The sequence below is a fragment of the Lepisma saccharinum genome, chromosome 2 (genome assembly GCF_977018435.1).
Source record: "Lepisma saccharinum chromosome 2, izLepSacc3.1, whole genome shotgun sequence".
NCBI lineage: Eukaryota > Metazoa > Arthropoda > Insecta > Zygentoma > Lepismatidae > Lepisma > Lepisma saccharinum.
Genome location: NC_139230.1, coordinates 115,857,490 through 115,882,409, shown reverse-complemented (window position 1 = coordinate 115,882,409; position 24,920 = coordinate 115,857,490). Strand labels below are relative to the sequence as shown.

General features: G+C 37.2%; 1 protein-coding gene across 1 annotated transcript; it reads left to right on the top strand.

Annotated features, from left to right (window-relative positions):
* The first annotated feature begins 9,867 nt into the window (after positions 1-9,867).
* Positions 9,868-24,691, top strand: LOC145984125 (ADP-sugar pyrophosphatase-like). The gene is made up of 5 exons (XM_083117560.1): positions 9,868-10,050; positions 17,892-18,052; positions 20,922-21,073; positions 22,080-22,188; positions 23,180-24,691. Exons 1-5 carry the CDS (start codon positions 9,923-9,925, stop codon positions 23,287-23,289), a joined length of 660 nt encoding a protein of 219 aa, XP_082973686.1. The 5' UTR covers positions 9,868-9,922; the 3' UTR covers positions 23,290-24,691.
* Positions 24,692-24,920: the final 229 nt, after the last annotated feature.

The following is a 24,920-nucleotide window of genomic DNA, read 5'->3' as shown; positions in this document are numbered from 1 at the left end:
GTTCAAATTTTCTAAATATTCCATCTTCTGCTGAACCGTGCTTAACGTGTCTTGAATGCTCGTCAACGCGCTAGCTTGAACGTGAATATTTTTAATTTCTTCGTTGATCAACTCCAGAGACGCCTGAAGCGTAGCGATGGTGGTTTGAATGTGTTCGAAATCTTGATACGCCTCCAATTGAATTTTTATGTTCGCGACGCTTTTACCGATGACCTGCTGTTCGTCTGACGATGGTAGGTTCGTCATGGTATCTTCCAAAGTCTGTAACTTGGATTTAATTTCTTCCAACGTGCCGGTGAATTCTTCTTGTTATTTGGAAACGACGACATCCAAGCGTTCTACATCGATATCATTCACGACGGTTTGAAGTTCAGAGAAATTCTTTTCGATTGCGGAAGTTCGTTCTTCGATTTCGAGTTTTAATTTTTCCAAATCTTCATTTTTCGATTGAAATTGCTGTAATTTGGCCAAATCATTTTGAAGCAAATCCACGCTCAACTGTATATTTTGAACGTTGTCGTAAGAAGGTACGTCGACATAATTTTTTATGTGCGTTTTCAGTTCGGAATCAATTTTCAGAATGGGATCGAGACATTGCGTTTGGAGCGTAGCGATCTCCGACTCTAAACTTTTGTTTAAGGTCTCCTGCAAAGCGATCAAATCGCTCCTCAACTTTTTAATTCGAATATCCAACATGAGAATCTCTTTTGCGTGGTCTCCACGCTTGGTGTTGCCGAAAATGTCGTTAGGCATTTTGTTAACGGTTATTTATAATAGGATAGACGATTCGTAATTCTACGAAGAGAGGAATGAGTTTGTCGTAATCTCCGAGGAGTTCCACGTAAAGACAATCTCCTGCTGAAACATCGTACGGCATGTTAGAAAGCACCTTGTCGTGCTTCATTCGAAAAATGTTCTTGCCGCTAGAAATTTTAATATTTCGCCCTTCGTTCTCCGGATTCACGGTGATTTGAAGTTTCCCGTCGATCGGAATTTCGTAAAAATGTAAATTGTTATTGAAGACGTAAAACATCTTGCCCACATCGTCATCCAATTTCGTCCAAATAGTGTTGAGGTGAACGATCAACAGACCATTGAGTTTGGATAACATGGAAGGTAAGAGGTTATTGGAATTTGGTGGTGCAGTTTAAATGATGGTCTGTTTGCGGAAACCAAAAAGATTCATTGTCCCTTGGTAGTTATTTTAAATAAAATTTCTACCTGGTGTGCCCCTTTGTAGATCGAATAAAGAGAAGAGAAGATTTTCCTCTGCAGCGATGCAATTCAAAAGGCTCGAACATGTAATTATGTCATTAGATCACGATGAAGGAAAAAAAGTAAGAGTTGAATTTAATGAGCCTCGTTTAGAGCGAGCTTAACGACATAAAAACAACTTCCAACTTTTCCTCGCCCGAGGGCTCCTCTTTTCCTCCGTATGTTTTTGAAGAATGGCAAAAGTCTATCGGGTTACAGTTAACACACGTCACATTTATTACTTCCATTGCAGTGGCCCCACTCTCTCGTGTGGATTTGACAATCGAGAACACGTAACTTGTTGTCTCTGGCATCCAGTGCTACTTTGGTTACGCGCGTCGTATATAGTTCGTGTAATTTATTTGCAATGCGATGATCGGTGCTAAGTTTTCTTTTACCTTGAAACAGGCATTCTTTGTAGTCTTTCATGATAAATTTACTGGTACTTATTTTTCCCACCCCTTTCGCTCTCCTAATCTCCTCTTTTTCTGCAATCTTGACGCAGTACATTTTGGCACGAAGCCCCGCAAATTCGCTGATGTACTTCCCGCCAACTTCATCTTTGTATTTACCAATCGTCATTTTATTTTCTATCGAATGCAAGTGATGGCCTGATGGTAAGTTGCTAAAATCAAACAAATGCTTCATCTTAGTCAGATCATGTTCGAGGCTTGGTGTTTGGATTAGAAAAATGAAGCTATCCGTGTCAATGTAACATATTTCAATGTTATCTCCATAAAAAGGTTGAAACTGATCGTAGTACGATTGGTACATGTGCAATTTAGAGAGTTCAAGGACGGTGGCACCTATGGCAATCGGCTTGTTGAGCATCACTTGCTTCTTGTTCTTCTCGACGAATATCAGATTCTCGTCGAAAATGGTGAAGTTTTTGAAGTAGGGGGACGCGACGATCTTCTCGAATTTCTTTTCGTCCGTGACCAACGTTGCGTCGATGTAATTACGCACGTTCTCCATCGTCTTGCCGTAGATGGCGTTATTGAATAGTTTGTACAGATCCTTGTCTGCAGGCGATGTTGATTGCGCTCTGCGTTGCGTGTTCTCGGCTATGTAGGGTTCGAGCCAATTGCTCTGTCGGAACTTTAATCCTCTATGTATTTTCTTCAGCTGCAAGCCGTGACTCACGTAAAATTGGAGGAGTTGGTAGTGCAGAACGTAATTCCGCTTGTTCTCCATGCTTAGTATTAGTTGATGATCCTCCAGGTGGCTTCTCTTTGGTAGGGGCCAGGACCAATCCGTGATGTTTCTCGTGAAGCGTTTCGGGATAATCGAGATCCACTTCCAAGAAACAGCCCCATTCGTTATTTTCGCTCCAGTTGAGAAAATCCTCGCAGGAGAGTTCCTCTTCGGTCATCCACGTGTAGTCACTGATGGGAAGACACTGGGACATGGAATGACCATACAAGTTGTTGACATCCCAGTAGACGATGTAGGTGTTGGGCTTCGATGCATCGTAACCAGGCGTATGAGGATTGTTTGCCTGAGCATGGCGTCGGGGACATTGGACGATGCCACCGCGTATCGCACTCTCCATGAAGGCATACTGTTCTTTCTCTGCGATGAGCCCCAGTTCCACGTTGGTGTATTTCATCATAGATTCCCAAGTCAATCCCGGCGTCGTGAAGAAATACGCAGGATCCAACTTGTAGATCGAGATGCATCTCTTACGAAACGACTCGAAAATATCCATGAGAAGTGTCACGTCTAATTTAAGATAGAGATCGTGATAATCGCGAAAAGTTTGGCAATTGAAGGCCGTCCACACACTACGAGCGTGTTGGTAGTCCTCTTCGGAACAGACGTCCTCCGTGAGATGAGAATAAAATGCCTCCCGGGGTGGAAGTTCCGTCTCGTCAAATTTGTCGAAATCGTTGACGTACTCGTAGGGGTAGACGCCCTTGCGACGCAACAGATTCAAATTCTCATCTCCCGAAAACATTTGCTTGGTGGCCACAAGATCTTCGTCGCCAAGTTGAGATGCAAGGGTGGCGAGGCTGGAGGACAGGAAATTGTAAGAGTCCAGGATTCTAACTTCCACACTTCCTCCTTCTTCGAGAGGGATCCACACTCTCACTGCAATATACTTCTCGCTCGTTCTAGGGATGATGCTGATTCGAGTCGTGATATTGTACAACTCTTTGATGAACAGATGCGTATCGTATTTTTCCGTGTAATGCAGAAACACGGCGACAAAATGCGACTCCTTAATTTTAAGATTGCACGAATTACAGATGGTGTTCAGGAATAATCCATTCTGGTGGTCATGGTGTACCTTGTGATTTTCGGGGGTGAAAGCCTGGTTACACTCCGCACATCTTGTCGCCGTGTCATGTCTCCGCTGTTGTTCCGTTGTCAGAGCAGGTGGAGAAACGTAAGAGCCTTTCAGGCTGGGTGCAAGTTCTCTTGCGCATTCCGCTATCTTCTTAACAAAATGTTTTGCCGCATCAGGTCCACAATACAAGATGACATCATTTAATTTTTCTCCGTAGATGGAGAAACTGCAAGGCTCGTGGTGAAAAATTTGTATTGTGCTTGAGGTAGAGGGATCAGGGTTGCAAGACGTCATGGGAACTTGGAAGCTTTCAAAGTCGGCATAAAGGACAACGGGATGGTGGAGAAGAGCCTGGTGTTTCTGAAATTTCATCTTGGTTCCGGGTTCCGGCATGACATCTTCGGGTTCTGCATTCACGGAGCCAAAACACTTGTGCTGTTCTTTCATCTTTTTTCCCACGCGAAAAATTCTCAAACACCGATCGCAAATTTCAATCTTATCGTGATGCTTGCTCATGTGTCTTCCGAGTAATCGAGAAAAATTCCGTATCAAACTATAACGGCCATCTACAAGCAAGAGTCGAATTACATTATTCTGGCTTCTCGCAGGTCTTAACACACAAATGTTGCCGCAATCGTCAACCCCAAACACAGAAATATCGATATTTTCTCCTTTTTCCTCTCGATATTGTTTTATAAAATGATCTATGTTGTTCAGCTCCACAGGATAGGAAATTCCTTTCATCACATTTTTGTATTTCTTCTCGTATCGTCTGTAATTGTACAGACGTTGGGGGTTATTATTAGCTGGGTGTAATGCGGCGATGAGAGACCATAAGAAACTCTTCGCATCATTACTTTTTATGTTTAACACGGCTTTTTTTTAATGTCTGTTGCAACATTTTTTTGTTTTTTGAGCGCTGCGTAACGGTTTGAAATTGCACACTCGAAGCTCTAACATGTGGCTGCGACCGCAAAGACTCCATCCACTTCCGCGACCTTCAAAGTCTTCTTGTTTTTGTGTCAGGTGCTCAAATAGCCGTGTCACTATCTCGTCAAGATCCTCGTTATTGTCATCGTATAAGCCTTCACACCCTACGTAAAAGCTGAAAGTGCTTGACTCGGACGAGACAACTTTCTCATACAGCAGGGTCAAGACGAGATGAATTTTAACTGCAACATTAATGAGGCAATCACGTAATTGATCAACTACCAGAGATTTCACATTGTCGAGGAAGGTGCTCGAGTCACATTTTTCGTCGCTTCCAGATTTATACGTCATGATGCGTGCACTTTTATTGAAAGCACCACCTTCATGCGCATCAATGCGAGATTTCTTTGCCGGGGGGACGACATCATGTTCCGGTAGACGACATTTTTTCAAATGCCTAGCAATATTAGGTTTCGAAATTAATTTTCCACAGTTGCGACATGCCACTTTCCCGCAAAGACCGGAGGGGCCTGGTTGCGATTCCATTTTTCTCTGTTATTTATATACAGAGAAATTTTTTTGGGGTGTGTGGTGGTAGGGGAAAGCGCACTGAAACAGAAGGAAAAAAAATATTAAAAAAAAGCTGAATAGTGCTAGATATTTTTTCCTTCCACAAAAAAATGCATATATATATATTAGACGCAAACAGTGTGTGCACTGTTGTAGGAGGTGTGTGTCAATTTTTATGACTCCTTTGAATATGTGTGTGTCAGACGCAAAACAAAATAAATATATATATCGTGAAAAAATAAAACACACTTGAAAAAAAAAACAACTTACCTTTCAAGAGAGATAGAGAGACTTCAAAAAACTTGTAGCTCACTAAAAAAAACTTCCACGAATATATATATGTATACTGCCAGACAAACAATTAAGAATACTGAACTGCCACGATTGACGTTCACTATGATAATGATGTACAAAAGGAGAAACTGGTACGTTATATAGGAACCCCACCCACGCGACCCCTTGGTTAAAACACAATGTCCTAGCAATGAACCCCCCCGTTGACCGATTCACTCATGCATGTGTGTGTTGCCCTGGTACAAACGAACAATACCATACTTCCTATTTTTTTTTTCAACAAAAGACTTTTTGATGCACACAATATCCTGTGGGACAAAAATGGCAAATGAACGGGCGTTGACAGTTCCACCCTTGCATGTTGTCGATCATTTCCTCGGCCTCTTCCACGCCCGTCAGGGGTGATGTGGTTTAAAATTCCAAAACAGCAAGTTGACGAGCGTTTTTTTTTTGTTTCGATCCCAAAGGGGTTTGGCCAAACTCTAATTGCGTGAGAAACGGGTGGCTCCGCTATGCGAGAACCAGCACGAAACTCAACCATGCCTGAAACAAAGCATCCACTTGTTTCGTGCTTGTGATTCCATAAAAATAATACGCGAAAAGATTAGAAAATTCCACGTGCAACAATGCAGCTTTTTTGGTCGAGCATAATGTGGATAGATATATTTCCAAAGTGGATATTGTTGCTGGGCTTGCTTCCACCGCATCCTCCTCGTCGGATTGGATCGTTATCGGGGATGTGGTGGATTCGTCGTTCATGACCGTGGAAGCGGAAAAAATAGAATCTATTCGGGTGGAAGAGGATGCAAGCTGAATGGGTTCGGGGAGGGGTTGCCGTTGATGTTGCTGCGGCGACGGCGGGGGGGGGGGGTTCGTCGAAGCGGGTAGCATGGGCAGTACGGCGATTATTTCTTGCGATTGTAGTTCCCTCGAAAAAATAACGTTGTTTCCCAATCGAGCACACGCTTGCAAGAAAGACAAAACTTGCGAGCGAAATTGCGAATCGTTCCAATATGCAGGCACGGAGCAGAAAAAGCAAGTGAGGTTTCGAAGCCACGAACGTTCGATTTCCGCACCACCTGCACATGTCGCCTCCAAAATTGCGTCGTTGCACGACGCTAGTTTCGGAAACGCTCGCAAGATACTTTGCACGTTGTGCGAAAACAATTCCATCTCGGACGAAATTGCTTCGGGTTCTTGCCGTGCAAGCTCCGGAATGGTTAATATGTAGGGTGATGTTTTCATCGAATCGAAAATCGATTTCAATTTTTCTGTACCACTCTCGAGCGACATTCGATATTTTCGAACGTTTTGCAGAAAATTTGGATCGGTTTGAAAAAGCGTTTGGTCTGTAATAAAAATATTACATTGAGCGATAAAACACAATTTCTCTATAGGGATCGAAAGATTCATTCGACTGAGCGTCGCTATCCACGCAAACATCAAAAATTGCGTGAATGCTTTGGGGGCTTCGCACAGGAGTATCAATTTATTTTTCATAGAATAATCTACGTAAGATTCCAGCATCGAGAACGAACAACGTTGATTGAATTTTTGGCAACATTCGCAATACAAATCTAAACTCGTGACGATTTCGCCACCACGCACTCCTGGCGGGGTTATAGGGGTCAGGAATCCTAAAAAAAAAAAAATTATTATTTTGTTTGTTTGCTTGCGTCACAATACGGAAATAATGAGAGGCGCGCGCATATGTGTGTGTGGCAGAAATATCACATCGTTCGCGAGAGGTTTACAAAGCTCGCGATATATAAACATTTGGCCCGGACTTAGAAAAAAATTACGATAAGGTGCATTCATCCTTCAAGGATGAGAAAGTGCATTTACTCATCACTGCTTTTCTGCGCTGTGAAACATCGTCAGCGCAATAAATGAGGCGCGGAACGTGGAGAGAAAGTGAGTTTTTGAGGTTTTGGTGCGATTTTCTTAGGGGTCAAAAAATCAGGGTAGTGCTAGAACGTACAATTACTATCTACTCCCTACTAACGTAATTTCCTTAGAATGTGATCAGGTCACTTGTGACACACTAAAAGTCAGCTGGAGAGCACCAGATACTAATAATTTAAATACTGTTAAAATGGCACTTAATTAAATTTGAAAGTGAGCACGGGGTTCACCCGCGACCGATCGCGCGCTAACTTCACATACTTCATTCAATTTTATTTTGAAATTTAAGGGACAAAATAATTCATATATGTGACCTCTCACATAAAATTTCATTTTTGATATTTTGAATAATCACGAACCATTTTTTCCCCATTAAGTGTACGTTATCAAGGGTTCTATCTGACTCCTGAATTTAGTCAATTTTCACACGTAACGCATTTTTAAGTTTGGGTATTCTGTTGGAACACTGTTAATTGAACTTCATATCTGTTCCGACTACAAAAATAATAAGCTTTCGTATTCCATCTGCAGGAATTGTGTTGTACAAGGGACAGTCAAATGAAAATCTTAATTTGCTTTTGTTTTTTGCATTTTAGCATAGACCCATATGCTGATCCACATATATTTTCAAGTCTGAGTTACTGTCTGTACACCACAACAAGAGGAATCTTTGTAGGCACGTGCAGTCACATATGAGCTAATGCGAAGGTCTTTCCACCCATTTCAGGCCATTGTCGAACTTTCTCCTCTATTTGAAAACTTGTTGGTGCGGTAAGCATGCATAGAGATATTGAATTTTAATTTGCAAGAGAATTTCTGTACGTTTTAGGCTTCCAGAGAGCAAGAAACCACTGCTCCACTGGTGCAAGTGTATGGAAAATGCGCCATCTTTAAAATGGCAAAAATGGTGTTGTGAAGCTCACTTGATCAGTGTTGCCCCCTTGAGGTCGTTTTGCAAATAGCATACCTCACATTAATTTGAGCTGTGTATAGTCTGCCCTATATTTTTTGTCGCACTGTTAAGGTTTTCATTTAACTGTCCCTCGTACATTGGTATCCGGTGGAGGGCCAAGTGGGATCACCTGATATGTCTTGTGAGTGGAGGAAATACTTTACTTGATTTATTGATTGATTTCGTTTATTTTACTTCACTTTTCTGTCGCTTTTGGCTAATCGCGAACATGAGGATGAGTGAAGGTGAAATTGATAAAGGGAAAATCACAAAGAACATCAATGCCCAGGCCGGGATTCGAACCCTGGGACCCCTGGCGTCGTAGCGCGATATACTAACCCCTCCACCATGCAGGTCGGCTCATACGTAACTTATTATGCTCTGTTTAGTGCAAACGTTCCGCGTAAAATGTAATGTCTCTGTTAATGAACCATCCTATCCTGTTGCCTATTTCTATGTTTCTTCTAGCTGGAATGTAAGAAGAGAAGGGTGAAACAATTGACAAACAGAAAGTTTCAATGAAGGTGTAGGGACTATCAATACCTTCAGAAAAGTTTCACCTTTCTCTGAGTTCCTTAACTTTGCTTTCAGTAAGGTCTTTTCAACAAATCCTCAGTTAATTCAAGTAGCACTCTCATTCACTAGGTTGACTTTGTGAGCGCAGACTAGCTTCTTCCAATAATATTGCAATGGACTGGGAGTTTTAGTGACTAAATATTGTTTCAGGTTAGGTTCAATTGACATTTATCCCATAGATCCATTGTCTGAATTTGTTGATTATGTAGTTTCGTCCATTGATAATTCACAAATGTTGTTGTGCTTGTATCATTCTTACTTTAATTCAGTTTTCAGTCTCCTTAAGCTAATGAAGTGGAATGATGATGAGGTGAAATTGATGTATGGACACTCCCAAAGGAACACGCATGTTGAGGTCGGGACTCTAACCAGATACCTTCGGAGGCGATAACACGAGTCAACCGGTCAACATGCTCTGCCAACGAGGTTGGGCAAGTGTCATCCATCATCCACGGCGCTACAACCCATCTTGTTCCCTGGCCTTCTGCTCACATGTGCTTCATGAAAAAGCTCATTATACATAGAGGTTAATCGGGAAGAAAAGCAGCGACCTCGCTCTCTGTCCTCTATAAGTCTTACACTTACATAACCACAACACAGCAAAGCGCAGCTAGTTTGGCGTGATGAGTCCTTCGTTGACCCATTGATAAGTCGGATTTAATCGGATTTTCATTTTATTCCTTGCTGCCCTATGACATAACGCCAAAAATATGTGACACGCCTTTCTAACTCAGAAGCGTACACAGAAAACTGTACATTGCTACTGCTCTAAGAATCTCTTTTCTCCCTTCTGTTTTGGTGCTTGGAATCAGAATATTTTCGAGAAAGAAAACAAAGTCTGCGATTGTGTCCTGTTTTGTTTTATTTTTATTTCAGATCTTGATGACTTGGGCATGAGGCAAGGGGGGGGATTTTTGCTACGTGCCAAAGAGCAGTTTGATATGGAACAGTGGCCTCTAAGCATGGTCGTGACCCCGCACACAACAAACGTGATTGGTCAGTTACTACACTTGACCTCCTGTGATTGGTCGTGGTAGCAGGCCGAGAAGATACATCTCGGAGGCCAATGGAAGATTGAAGTCAGTTTGAAGAAGCGAGTTAAGTGAAACACCGCTCTTGTTAGTCTGGAAGTATTCTCTTTCATCTAGAAGATGATGAACGGCACAGTTATCCCCGAAGACCAGCTGAACTGCAGGGTCGTCAAAGAAGAAAGCATCGCCAGGGGAGAATGGCTGTCCCTCGCTAAGATCACTTACATCGACCAAATCGGGCAGAAAAGGTAATTTCCTATTTGTCACTCAACTAACTATCACAACTTATTCCCACTCCTCATCAAATATGAGTTTATGGCATCAGTGACGCAAATCCTTAAAAAGCGTTGGATGGGCTCAACTGAAAACCTTGTTTTCTAATTATACTCAATAAGTACTTCATAACCTTTTAATCCTTCTTACATTAACTTTAATAATATCGATACGACCACGGATAATAGAACACTGAAAATATAAAATTTGGCACTTAACGCAACGATTTTGAAATGTTTTGGTAATAACAATCGCTTACTAATTTAATCTCCAGAATAGTATAGTGTAGCCTAATTAACAGAAATTGTCAAATTTAGTGACTTTATATTATTTATCATAAATGTATTAATCTCGGAGTTCCATACGTTTCAATTTTTTTCATCGTGAAGCTTATAAGGTTCTTAATTTTAAAATTAACTGTGGTAAAGATATTTCGAACATCAACGCATTTAAATTCCTGTATATTTCGCTTGTACAGTCGGAACAAATTGTCGTTTATTTGGGATCACTAAAACTCATCCCATATTACTAGACTATAATTTTTATATTAATTTTTGGGAAAACAAGCAAAGTAATGCTAAAAATCACAAGAGGCAATAGACGACGCAAGGGTGTTTTTCGGGATAAGGTGTAAATAAATTTCAACTTATTCTTCAGTGTCCCTAACAGTGGTCATTTACTCCTGACTTCACACTTAGTGTAAAGTCACCAATTTGACATTAAACTTGTAATTAGTGATTTCAATAAGCAATCCACCTTGATAACAAGTGTAAATAATAATAATAATAACAGCAACAACAACAATACTACTAATAATAAACAAATTATTGAGTGTGTTGGCTCGAGCCCAACAGGACCATGTGATTTGGTGTCACTGGATGTCACTTATTTGACTAATGCAACTAATGTGAAGAGAGGTATCGTGTAAAAGGTGGGGTCACGGTCGTTTCCCAACGATATAATAGTATCTCTAACGGTCTTCCTCAGTACAGTTTGAGCTTTTGTTTTAAGTCTACTTTATGCACAGATAGGTTAATCGGCACGGGACCTACAGTTCAAAGTGGGATCCGAACTACTACGTGCCTCCACCGGGTATCGAACCAGAACACCATCATTACAAAGCGACGATGTTATCACTGCGCCATCGGCGAGGCCCTTCCGCGATAGCGTACATTCAAGCAAGTACTTAAAAGTGACAACTAACGTCTAGTCACTTTTCTGTATCCGTCGACCTGTCTGATAACGTAGTGATAACCCTCCCAGAATTACTCCGCAACAAATGGATATCAAACCTGACTCGCCGATAGTTACATAATTTTTTTAAAAAAACTTTATCTCTTAGAAGAGTTTACGTGCTTTTACTGGAATTATCATAAAATGATGAAACATATTTATTGAGTTGATATTGCGAAATCATTATTGTAATTTGAGTAAAGAAGACGTGTTTACTTACTTTTAACTTAATCTCTTTTTAAACTGTGTAGCTTCTAGATAAAGCTGTGGCTAGTAATCTATGGATCCCAGATTCGAATCCTGGTTGGAGCACATTTCCCGCTATCTAAGTATAAAGTGGACTTAAAGCAACAATGTTAAGCACAGTTCCAAGTCCCCCTCTTCACAAAACTTGTTTCTACGCAACGTAGGCCTAAATAATTTAACATGCCCAATCACTTGTTAGTCACCAAGGGGGCTTCGATACCCGGTGGAGGCATATAGCGGTTCGGATCCCACTTTAAACTACCGGTCCAGCCAGCATAGAATTGACTTGAAAGAACTTTCTCGTGCTTGGAAGTCATTCTGGATCGGTTCGAAAGGTGCAAACAGCAGATTTGAAGTGTGGTAATAAGGCGAGAAATAGAGTTTGCACCTGTGTACTCTTATTATATAGTGAACTTAATTCGCTCATTTGTTGAAAATGAGCATCGAGAATAAACAGCTGCAGTTATTTGTGTAGATCAAGTACCGGTATGTTTATCAACCGCATATGTTTCGGAAAGTGAGAAAACTAAGGCTGAGCCGATACCGATACCGGCGGTATCGGCATCGGTGAGTATCGGTTGATTTTCTTTTACCGATACCATCCGATACCAAAGATTTTCAGTGGCTAGAAGAGCGAGCAAAGGCAACAGCTCGTCTCAACATTTGTCCCTTTTTAAAAGTTCGTTCACCCTTCTTTGGGACAGATTGGGAGACAAGCACAGGAAGTTTCATAGATTTTCCTAGAAACACTGGATAAAACCCCACCCTCATGGGAAGCAGATGGCAAGTTCAAAGGCATGGGTAAGTGAAGGCTGAACCCAAACGTTACTATGAAGGCATGTAACTGCTTAGTTAACGCTGTGGGAAATAAACCATTCATTGCCAATTCTTGCTTGAAGCTCGTGGTGGTAAGATAGGTGGATGTTTTTACCCCCCCCCCCCCCCCCGCCGCACTAATGCCGGGTCAGGTAGTTGCGGAGTTCTTGGAAACGAGGGATGAAGGTCACTGTGAAATTAGCTTTGCTTCATCTATGTTCAAGCGGGAAGGGGAATCAGCAATGTATACATATCCTCTTCACTTCTGTCTTTCGTGTGACTGCCGGTATCGGCCAATGATGGCTATTTATTTCCGCCGAAAACCGGCAACCGTGGCGGAGTGGTTAGCACATCGCGCTACGACGCCAGGGTTCGAATCCCGGACTGGGCATGGATGTTTGGGAGTATTCATTCATCAATTTCATCACATCATCACTCATCCCCATCTTCGCAAATTAGCCAAAAGTGGCACAAAAAGCGAAGTAAAATAAAGCAAATCAATCAATCAATAATTTCCGCCGAGATTAGATTGAGAACATACGGCTTTGAATGACAGTAATAAGAAAGATAAGCTAATCAGGACTAGACCTACATTTTAAATTGGGACTAAAACCACTATGTGCTTCCACTGAGTATCGAACCCGCGATCTATTGATTACAAGGCGACGGCGTCACCATCGGAGAGGCTCCTCTATTTATTTATTCATTATTTTTGTTATTCAACAAATATTCAATTTTTTTAACTTCTTTGACTTACATTTCCTTGCCATGACTGTTGTTTTTACACACATTTTAGCGGTCTTAAATACACGTAAGCTGATAATGAATATTTGCTGTTTTATCTCTGATTTTATAGTGTATTTTTACTATTTATGTAATAGCAATATTTATTAGTCAAGAGAGATATAACAAAATAAGTATTATCGTTGTCTTTCCTCCGTTTCTTAGTCTGTGGTTACATATAACAATCCTCCATACGCATCGGAGAAATTAAGTACTAATTAATTAATTTTCATATTATTACAAATAATTATATTAACGTATTAAATAGAAACAATTTTTATTATTATATTTCTGAGACATTTGGCTCGGACTGGCTCCCCAAATTATGTATTTCTAAATACGTACCTAGTGATGTGACGAGTTATTATGACTCTGTAACTAGCCTTTGTTATTTTGTACTGGCATCGGTATCGGTGGGTAGTATCGGTCATGTTATCGGCATCGGTATCGGCAAATGGTGGTATCGGCTCAGCTCTAGAGAAAACAATTTTTTTAAATATACCAGTACATTAAGTATGTCTTATTCATTTGTTACAGAATTCGTAAACTTCTAGTTCAAAAGATTTTTGCTTCCACTCTAGATATGAAAACTAGATGAATGAAATCTGTACTTGAAGTGGGAAGCATACTGCTTTTAACACCGTTACTTTTTGAGTGATCATTAACATGAGCAACTCTAAGTCAGTTCCTATGCACAGTATACTTGAGATAGATATATCACAATTCCTATATATTAATTCATGTAGGGCAAAAAGCTGTTTTTGTAGTTCAGAATCAATGTAAAGAAAATTTTAAGCTTAATTGTAACCCTACTTTAATAATAATAATAATTATTATTGTTATTATTATTATAATTGTGTGTAATGCAAATGGGTTACTATAACATTTCGGAAATATGAATGAGACTTTGTGAGCTGTATCTGCTAACTTCTTACGAAATTAACCGCTAAGCCTGTTGCTCCAAACGGCCCAAACAACTTCTTCACTAACTAATATCGTGGGTTATTTCGCAACTAACATCTGTACTGGGCATTGGAGGCAACCAGTTATCATGATATCAATTGAGAACAAATTGGCGTTCGATCTATTATAATGTTTAATATATTTTAATTATTTATTTTTATTTATTTGGTCAGGAAATTTTTTACCTTTAAATGAGGAAAATAGGCATTATCAGCGATGGAGTTGTTAACATATCGGACTATGAAACCACGGGTCCAAGATTCGAATCCTCGGAAAGACATAGTCGTGAACCTGTGTTTGTTCTTTCATTCATTTCACCAATTCATCGTTCATATTCATCGTCGCAATTAATCCAATGAGGTAGAAGGACGGTGTCAAATGAACAAAACAAATACAAATATGAGAGTCTATTCTTTATTTTTAGAAAGAGAGGGGAGAAATTTAGTTAGATTTCAATACTAACAACTGCTAATATTAGTAGTACTTTTATTTTGATTATTAATAAGAAAATTTAAAATGTTATTTTTCTCTCCTTTAACTAAGTAAAGGAGAGAAAAATAACATTTTAACTTACTTAACTCACTTTACTTAGTTAATATAATTTCATTAATTTAATATTTTTCCCAGACATATTTGTCCACCAATGGTATAGTGGTTATGCGGTTGCCTTGTAATTAAGGGACCTTGGGTTAGATCCCTGGTTGAGGCACATTTCACTGTGGTTCGAACCCGACTTTAAATTGTAGGTCCAATCTCGATTAGATTATCTTTGAAAATACTTAAATCAAAATTTTACTATTTATCAACAAAATCAAACATTACTTGTTCCTGGAAATTATAAATTGAAATATGTTTTATATCAGGATTGCCAAGCCATCGATCACGCAGTAACGTACCTCGCGGAGTTATTTTCAGTGGCTAGTGAATGGTTGGTTACACACCGGAGGTGCTGGCAGTGATCTTGATGGAAAGTTTGAAACATCGCACCATCGCGCGCATATGTGCACACACACACACACACACACACACACACTTACATATAACTACATACATACATACAATATCCCAAATACTCGAATCCAACTACGGGCCTCCCCAAATGGCGTAGTGGAAACGTCATCGCCTTGTAATCAAGGGGTCACAGGTTCGATACCCGGGGGAGGTACATTGTACAGTGGTTCGGATCCCACTTTAAACTGTTGGTCCAATCACGATTAGCCTATCTGTGCGTAAAGTCGACTTAGAGAAACAATTCAAACAAACAACGAATCGCATTAATGATATCTTGCGTACCAATACAATTAACCAACTTCAGGGTATTAATTAGTAAGGCTGAAGATAAAGACCCTTATAAATATGTCACTTCCTTCTGACTGAGAAAAATATCAGTATCTCAGTAACAAACTTCCAGCCCTGCTGGAAATTTCTACAGTTTTCAGTAGACAAATTTTACTGTTTTCAAATGTCTTCTACTGTGTACTGTGGAATGTGCTGAAATCCTAATGTAGATCTACTGTACAGCTACTGTACTCTACAGTAGGACTACTGTACTGTGCAGTAAGGCTACTGTACTGAAAAAACAATGTAAATAATAATGCATAATACTTGCTACCATATATTATAAAATCATTTATTGACTCCAAGAATAGACAAATTCATTCTTGACACTATATTTTCAGTGAATTTGAAGTGAATTGGAAAAACAGTATATGAACTGAATTTCTAGTTTTTCTAATGAATACTACTACTACTATAATCTTTCTTAAGAAATAACTCAACCTTAAAGCAGCTAGAAGTTAGAATACATGATCATATCAGTTGATTTCTTTTTCAGATGTAATTTCCATCATTATTATTATATCTGTGTAATGGAATTGCAGAAAGGATCCATTTTTTGATCAACGTAGTCAACAGTGTTTTCTTGTTTTGATTTTTCAAGCATTGAGGGTCAGGTCTTCATTTAAACTAATTTTTTGCTGTTTTCATGTGAATATAGGAATAACAATATGTCAACTTATATATAAGAGAGTATGTTTCTCAATTTTCTACAAGTGCGTTAACCACAATGAAGCTACACACTTAAAGACGTTCACTTTATTTGATTTCTTTGTTGTGTGAACTCATTCCTAAGTAGAAAGTTCCACATGCTTTACCATACATTTATTTTAGTTCTTTATACGATTTTTCCATTGCATTTTCAGTTGTATAGATAAGAAAATTTTCATTACTGACAAGAGGACTGTTTTCAGACAGTAATATACTGAACACAATAAAATATGTTTGTTGTACAATTAGATTACTGCAAATGTTAAGATAGAGGAAACAGTTGGACTACAAAAAACAGTAGAAAACATTAGCAGTACAGTTCATCTACTGAAAACAATAGAAACAATTGGGCTACTAAGAACAGTAGAAAACATTAGCAGTACAGTTCAGCTACTGAAAACAGTAGCCTACTAAAAACAGTAGAAAACAGTAGCATTACAGTTGATCTACTGAAAACAGTAGCCTATTAAAACAGTAGAAGACAGTAGCATTACAGTTGATCTACTGAAAGCAGTAGATGTTTCAAAACACCAATTGATCTACTGAAAACAGTAGACAGACTTTTCAGTAGGGAGAGCTCTAAATATAAATTTTTCGTGGACTGACTAACCAAATTGTAGATCAAGATAACATAAATTAACTGGATGGACTTGTTTAGCTGTTAGACAACAGAAATGTAAAGTGATTTAGCAATATTTCGGAAACTAGTGAAGGTAAAGATCTAATAATTTCTAAAGTTAAAGATCTTGACAATAGAAATTTGACGTGATATATTTGTTTATTGTTCTCTGTCAGTCTGTTTATTAGAAAAAATAATTTCATTACATCTTCAAGTTTTTATGAAACAAGAAATTACTATAAAAAATTGAATCTATTCTTGTAGCTCACCATGTATTTTCAATTGTGTGAAGTAGTTCCATGACTCGGAGAGTTAAGAGGCCCTCCCTGTTGGCGTAGTGGTATCGACGTCGCCTCGTGGAGATACACAGTGGTTTGAACCCCACTTTGAACTTTAGGTGTAGTTCCGATTAACCTACCTGTGCATAAAGTGAACTACAAACAAAATTTCAAACTCGGGAAGTTTAGCGATCTCTGTAGTGTGGCAATATTTTTTTGATGAGAAATAATAATTTTCTATTATTTGTTTGTTACGCTAAGTGTTCACTGAATTTCCCGAAGCATTTTTAGACGAAGGTTGGCGGAACTGGTGTGTGAGTACTTCATAACATCCCCTTCCCTAGATCCATATACTCAAAAGAGAGCAAGAGAGATCCATAGCAGTGCTTCAAGTGGAAATTGTTTAGGGTTGTTGGATTTAGCCTTGGTACTAGCTGGGTTGATACCCCTATGTTTTATCGCGGTGTCAATGGAACAGGTGGTGGGATGATTTGCTTAAATTTTTCTAGCTGAGATAATACCATCCCTATCCATTTCGATCACTGAAATGTGGTCTTCTGTTTCTTTTTCTTGTTCATGCGATATCTGATTATAGAATACTGTCTTGCATATTGACCAAGATTGTTAGTGCAGTGATCGCAATCCAGTGAACATTCATTGTAATAATGACAGTTTTTGGCTATTTTCATAGTTTGGTACAGGTAAAGCCTACATTTTAATTTTTGTACAAGTTTTGTGCTAAGTAAAACAACACATTATTCATGAGTTAAAATGGATCTTTCCCATCTTCAAACTAATAAATTCTAACCACAATTAATTTCTAATGTTGCAGAATATGGGAAGGATCATCAAGACTGACAAGGCCAGATGGTGCAAAGGTTGATGGAGTAGGCGTGATTGCCTTCTACAGAAGAATTCTGCATTATGACTGCATCATATTAGTGAAGCAATATAGACCTGCCTTGAAAGCCTACACAATCGAAATGCCATCAGGTAAGAAGGATTGTTTAACATTCAACACAGCGGAAAATTATGAAAGTAGAAAGTACCTAATCTAGTATTTGGCCACCTCCTGGGTGGACCAAATTTTGATTGATTGATTGATTTGGTCTTATATTACTTGTCTTTTCTGCCACTTTTTGGACAATCGCGAAGATGAGGATGAGTGATGATATGATGCAATTGATGAAGGGACACTCACAAAGAACAATCATGTCGAAGCCTTAATTCGAACCTGGGACCCCTGACGTCGTAGCACACTGTGCTAACTACTCCGCCACGGAAGCCGGCAATAAACCAAAATAATCACTTTACCCGCTCCTTCTTCATCAGAGGAAAATTCCTTTTCCACACACTTTTGTACAATACAAATAATTTTAAATTTCTATGTCCATGCATAATTTCCAAAAAAAAAAAAACACACTGCATACAACAATAATATTTTTTGTTTGTTGCATTAACATCCTATACATGTAACTTTCTAAAGGATTTAATGTAACATGGAAGAGCTAAGAATGAATACTAGAAACTAAATCAAGTGGAGAACAGTTTTCATTTAGTAGTACCTCACATTTGTCTGAAAATTGCTAGTAATATTCAATAGTCAAGATTCTACCTGGAAGATTTGAACATTCTGACGGGAATAAATACATTGAAAAAGGTAGTTTATTTCTACTGTTACACCAGTGAGATTAATAAATAATTCAGTTTATTTATTTTTAAAAAATAATGAATATTAAATAGGATCAATATTTAATCTATGAACATGTACGCAAATATTACGCATCACTATTGCCCATTTTGCAGATTTCGTTTTATGTGCTAGACATTACTATTATCCATATGTCATTAGTTCATAAATCAGCAACATACTTTTCAATTTCTAACATAACTAGACATGTATATGCCCCATAACAATCCCTTTGAAGTGATTCTATAGTCCTGGAATTTTAAGGAAGAGGAGTAGATTTAACAAATATCTCAAAAAGTTATCAATTAAACAAGAATTCACGTTCTAACAACATTACTATATACTATGAGAATAGTGTATAAAAATCGAAATACTTTTTCAATTGCAGATTTGAACAGTGTATGACCACTCACGGATATAGTTGTGGTTTGTCCAGTGAGTGTAGATATATCCTAGAGAGCATAATATATTTATTGGTATGTTCTCAAGGACAAAAGAACTTAGAACAAGTGGATTATTTATTATTCTTCAGCCTTCTTTTTTTTTGCCTTATTAATTCTACTACAGGAATTGCCTTTCATGCTTAATAGCAAGTAAGAGGCAGCCATAACATCATATCAGTTTTTCTGCTTTATATATTTTATGATAATGCCCCACCACAAGCAATTCTCATATTGACATATAAGTGTCAATGTTGGTCAGTAAAGGCAAATGTAAAGGATTAATAGTCATGAATATTTTAATTTAATTATCAATTACATGGGTCACTCTGTTTCCAAAGTTTGTTATAATATATATGACCACCATATTGAGACATCACATATTTTTCTCAAATGCAAATCTGGATCAGTGATGCATGGTATGCATTTGTTACAGAAAATCCAGCTCAATATATGAAGACTAAAATTAGTAAACACTGTAAGTGCCACAATAATTCAAACACCGTTTTCCACGTTAAACTGTGAAATGTGCCATGCTTTATAATGTGGTAAACGTGAAATGTGGCTGGTAGCCCTCTAAGTAGTTCAAAGGGCGTGTAAAGAGGTCACTAGTGTGCACGTTCTTACGGGCTGATGTACGGAACGATGCGATTTCCCAACACTTTCGCTTTTGCCACTTAAACGTTTACCACTTTTAGTCCACATATTTCAATTTACAATTTCGAACCCTCTCATTGAAGAAAATATGTTTTCAAAATTATACCATTGATGTAAATATGAACAACATAATAGACCCTTTTCGATTGATTGATTGATTAATTTGTTTTTCTTACTTCACTTTTCTGCCACTTTTGGCTAATCACTAAATTTATGACGGATTGGTACTGCATTGATCCCGTGTCTCCATTTTACCCCTCGCCTCAATGCATATCATGCTCTAAAATTTTTGTGAGTTTGTTCAATAATCCCACAATATTTAATTTAGATGGAATATAGAAAATATAAAAAAGGATCAATGTGGTTATATATATTTTTCTAAACAATGTGTCCACATAAGTCGTGGTGGAGTTTTCAAATATCTAAATTTCTGTATCTATACATACACTAAATAAAAGAAGAAGAACTCATTAAGTCTTTGTTAACATGTTACTTGAAGAACTATGACAATCAAAAAGTCCTCTTACAGATACATAAGCTATGCAATCAGTCTCAAATAATGTTCTTAGTCACACCTGTCAAGCAATGGGATTCAGCTTAAATGTGTGATTGGAAAATACATCGAATTAACATTAACATATGAACAAAAAAAACTGTATGGGTTTCGCGGTACATAATTTAGATGGCTAGCATGCATAACTAATAAACAGTTTCAAACCTCACTATGACTTTACAGATGCACTACATATTGTGACTGAGAACATTGTGAATGCTTTTAATGCAGTACTTTTAGTAACGTTTGACTACAGTAAACTGAGATTTCTTAAATTGTGCTAAAATGATTCATCTCGAATTTATAGTTATAAAATTGCACGATCACTATATATTTCCCTATGTATGACTGACCAGCTACAGATCATCTTGTTGTCCCTCCTTAGGATTGCTCCTGCTACTTACTGCCTGGAAAAAGTAATTCACTTCTACAAAGATGTTACAAATATCACATTAATGTCTGTCAAATAAATTCATGCGATTCCAGTCTCACCTGTCACTAACATATAAACTTATATTTTAGGTCTTGTTGAGCCTGGTGAGACACCTGGAGTATCTGCCCTCAGAGAACTTAGAGAAGCATCTGGACTTGATGGAATTGTGAAAAAGATTGGTCCAGTGTTAGCTATGGACCCCGGTGCATCAAATTGTGCAATGCGACTGGTTACTGTTGTTGTAAGTATTAACATCTTAATAGTTGATTACATGCCTTACAAATACACAAACGTGTACAGAATATAATTATATTTACATAATTATAATGTCTGGAAGGTTTTTAGATAATCAGCATAATTAAATGGTTAATTCACAAGTAATGAATCGTATGAGACAAACTTTTAATATTCTTTCTCCCACCAAATACCAGTTTCAGTTCTTAAGAGATTGCAATTTGTATGTACATAAAGTGGAGTGCTTACATGTAGTGTGGATTCTTAATATTTATAATAATTTATTATTATTTTTGTGTCTCATTAGCTTTCATCTGGAGTCCCATTGATCAAAGCTTTAGAGAATCTGACTGAAACCTGGGCTCGATTCCCAGAATGGTGGGAATATTTTAGGGTTAATGGTGCTGATCACATCACATCACCTCCACAAATGAATAAAATTTTGAGTGTGGGCCATACATCCACCTCCAGCCCTATATGCTTTCATAGCATGTTGCAATGTGCAACTGTAACTTTACCTTATTTTTATTTGGTCTCATTTAAAGTAGATATATTACATATGACACAATTTATTAAATATAATTTGCACTACAATTTACATGCTTCTCATGAATATTGCTGAGGTTGGAAAACAGAAAATAAGTAAACAGATGGTTAGTGCAGACAATATAAGATTAAAATTATTTCTATGCTGTAGTTTAATTTTACCAACATGAAACTACCTTTTTAGGAAATGTGATTCAAGTAAGTGATATTGCCACATTGCATGAACACAGCTTTCATTTAAGAATAGAAAGTGTTTTTAATGTAGATGTGTTACAATAAGTGATGTTCTGAGAAGTTTAAGGTTATTTTCTTAACTTTGCTACAATATTTATTCATGTAAGAAGAGGGCTATGAAATATCACTGATAATCTTCATTAAGAGCTTTATGCAATACTGACAACATTTATGTGAAAAATTGTTTTATACATGTGGAACTTAATAATGATGTACATTTTTGCTTTTTCTAGGTAAATGGCGATGCTCCAGGAAATCATATTGTAAAATCAAATGCTCCAATAGAAAAGTTTAAGGATCCATTATTAATTCCAGTTTCTGAATTGCTTGATAGATTAAGTGGTAAGTAAAATGACTAAAACAAAGAATTCTTGAAACAAAAATAGACATCGGTTTCTTTCAAAATACCACTTATGAAAACATTTTTTTCCTCTCTTTGAAATTAATCTGTAGTTAAGGAACAAATCCGAAAATTATATTAAGGTTTAATGTTCTAATATAAATCAAAGAATTGTGTGCACTTATTTCAAGAATACAACCAAACAATCAAACTATGGTTTGAGAAGGTCTAGCAGAAAAATCAAGAAATGTTTCAGGCTAGATGATGAAGTTTTGTTACAAGAGTGCAAACTGATCATATTGAACATTTGTGAACATTTTTTTTCTGGGCACATGTGACATATACTTTTTGTGGCCTACAATATGTGTAATGTATTTGCTAACATATCATTATGAAGTTGAAGGAAATCATATTCTATTGAAACAAGCAATGGGATATTTTCTTGCTAGATTGCAAGAATGTGTTCGTTGTCCAGGACCCACTTAGAAAAATGTAATTTTCAAGAAATAATTGCATTTTAATAATTTGGGTGAAACTATATAAAAAAATTATATTCAAGTCAACCGAAGAATCCCAAAACAGCAGTGTATTACATTGCTGGTCCCTTCAAAATTGAACAGTACTACTAAAATATTTACATTACTTTTGTGACTTAGTGATCTGATGTAAAATTGTATTGGTACATAATTTAAATAATATATTCAAATTTGCATGTGAAGTATTTATGTATGCGTGATCACAAGTAAATAACCGAATATTTTAATCTTTTTTTATAAAAGAAACTTCAAAGTTTGCTTGTTCTTAAATTGTGAATTTATTTCTCTTAATCAAATCTTAATTATAATCATCAAATTCAGATAATATATTACATTAGCATTCCTTGTTATAGTATGTGATTCATGTTGTTAAACTCTATTTACAGTAGAAGTAAAACACTTGTTAAGTATTTAAGCCTGTTTCTGTTGTGTATAAATGTTTAATGTTTGCTTTCAGCCTACGCTGCTGCTGGTTTTATAATTGACTCAAGAATTGATGCTTTTGCCATTGGACTGGCTATGGGAAACCATTCAAAGAAACCACTTACTCCTACCACGTTAAAGTAATTATATGATCAGTTGAAAGTGATTTTACTTTCGAAATACACATCATTTGAAGTATTTTTACATGTCTAGAAGAACCAGCAGATTGCTGAAATTGTGTGAACGTAATGGGCATGGGAATAGTACAAAGATTTCGACTTGACAGGATGGTGCAACAAATGTCATATATGATATTGCACGTAGAAGAATCACGTTGATTGAAATGAGATTTGGTGTACCGATTTGTGTACTGTTCAGCGATTATATGAGAGAAAGACTCAACCCATGCATTGGAGTGTTTGAAATGTACAAAGTTAAGTTATTACATCATATATTATTTTATTAAGAGAGACTCAGTAAAGATTATGAACATAAATCATATTGTCTTTTAGGAGAAAACCCATGAGGTAATTAAATGCGGTTTCAGACATCATAGTTTTACGTATGTGTTAAGTAATTCATTTGAGGTAGGTTTTATTAATTTCACCACTTGATAACAAGGTAGAGCCTAACATCCATTTCTGCACTAATTTTCCATAAGCTTTTGTTGTATGTTTCTATTTCATGAGATATAAGAACTGATGAAAGTTGGATATAATTTCAGTGTAAAGTACTGATCATCGTTGTTGATATTTTCTATTTAACTCTACACATCACCTATTTAATAAGTAAGATAGTCATCAACTCTGCTTTCCTTAATGACCATTCCTCTTCCATGTGTATTCTTGATTTCTAACAGTGTATCCTGAAAAATTAACAGGAACTTCTTACTTTCAAAATTTGTACTTCAGTTAAATGTAAGCCATATGTGAGATGTAAAAACATAAAAGCTTGTTTTAATGTTAAAAGTTTATATTCAATATTTTTCAAAAAGTTTTGAAAAAATTGAGGACTAAAACTGGTAAACGTTATAAGTGACAAAAGCGAAAGAGTTGGGAAATCGCATCGTTCAGCACATTAGCCCGTACGAACGTTCACGCTAGTGCCTTTTTACACGCCCTTTGAACTACTTAGAGGGGTACAAGCCACTTTTCCCGTTTACCACATTATAAAGCATGGCACATTTCACAGTTTAACGTGGAAAACGGTGTTTGAATTCTTGTGGCACTTACAATGTTTACCAATTTCAGTCCTCAATTCTTGTTAGAACTTTTATCTACATTGTCAAAGAAAGTAACAGCGTTTTTAAAAACTTCTACTATACAACAATAAAGTTGCTGAAGGTTAAATTAATATAATAGTTACAGAAAATAATACGTGAATAGCTCAGTGCTAAGATTTAAAAAAAATCTATTTCTATTATATTTTTATTTTCCTCAGACGAGTACTACAATATATGCATAAGTGTATTGAATTTTGCAAATATAATTGCTACAAAGTAAACAATAAGTAAAGAAATGTTAATTGTAAGAATTATATATATATATAATACCAAACACAACTGTTTCAAGCAAATACTGCTATCACTAACTTGAAACATATTTAATTTTTCCTGTTACATGTATTTTCATTACGAAGAGTTACAGCTGTTGGTAGAGACTACTACTTGCTTTTGAATGTAACTTAAAACAGACTAGAAAAATCTCATACTAAATTTCTATAATGCTTTACATTTTTTATGTGTACCTAGTCAAAGTAAAAGTACTAAAAATCTA

Excerpts from the sequence above, each read along its gene's own strand:
- LOC145984125 (XM_083117560.1), top strand. The coding sequence starts at position 9,923 with ATGATGAACGGCACAGTTATCCCCGAAGACCAGCTGAACTGCAGGGTC. Across the intron at positions 21,074-22,079 it reads TGCGACTGGTTACTGTTGTT|GTAAATGGCGATGCTCCAGG; the intron begins GTAAGTATTAAC and ends TGCTTTTTCTAG. Across the intron at positions 22,189-23,179 it reads ATTGCTTGATAGATTAAGTG|CCTACGCTGCTGCTGGTTTT; the intron begins GTAAGTAAAATG and ends GTTTGCTTTCAG.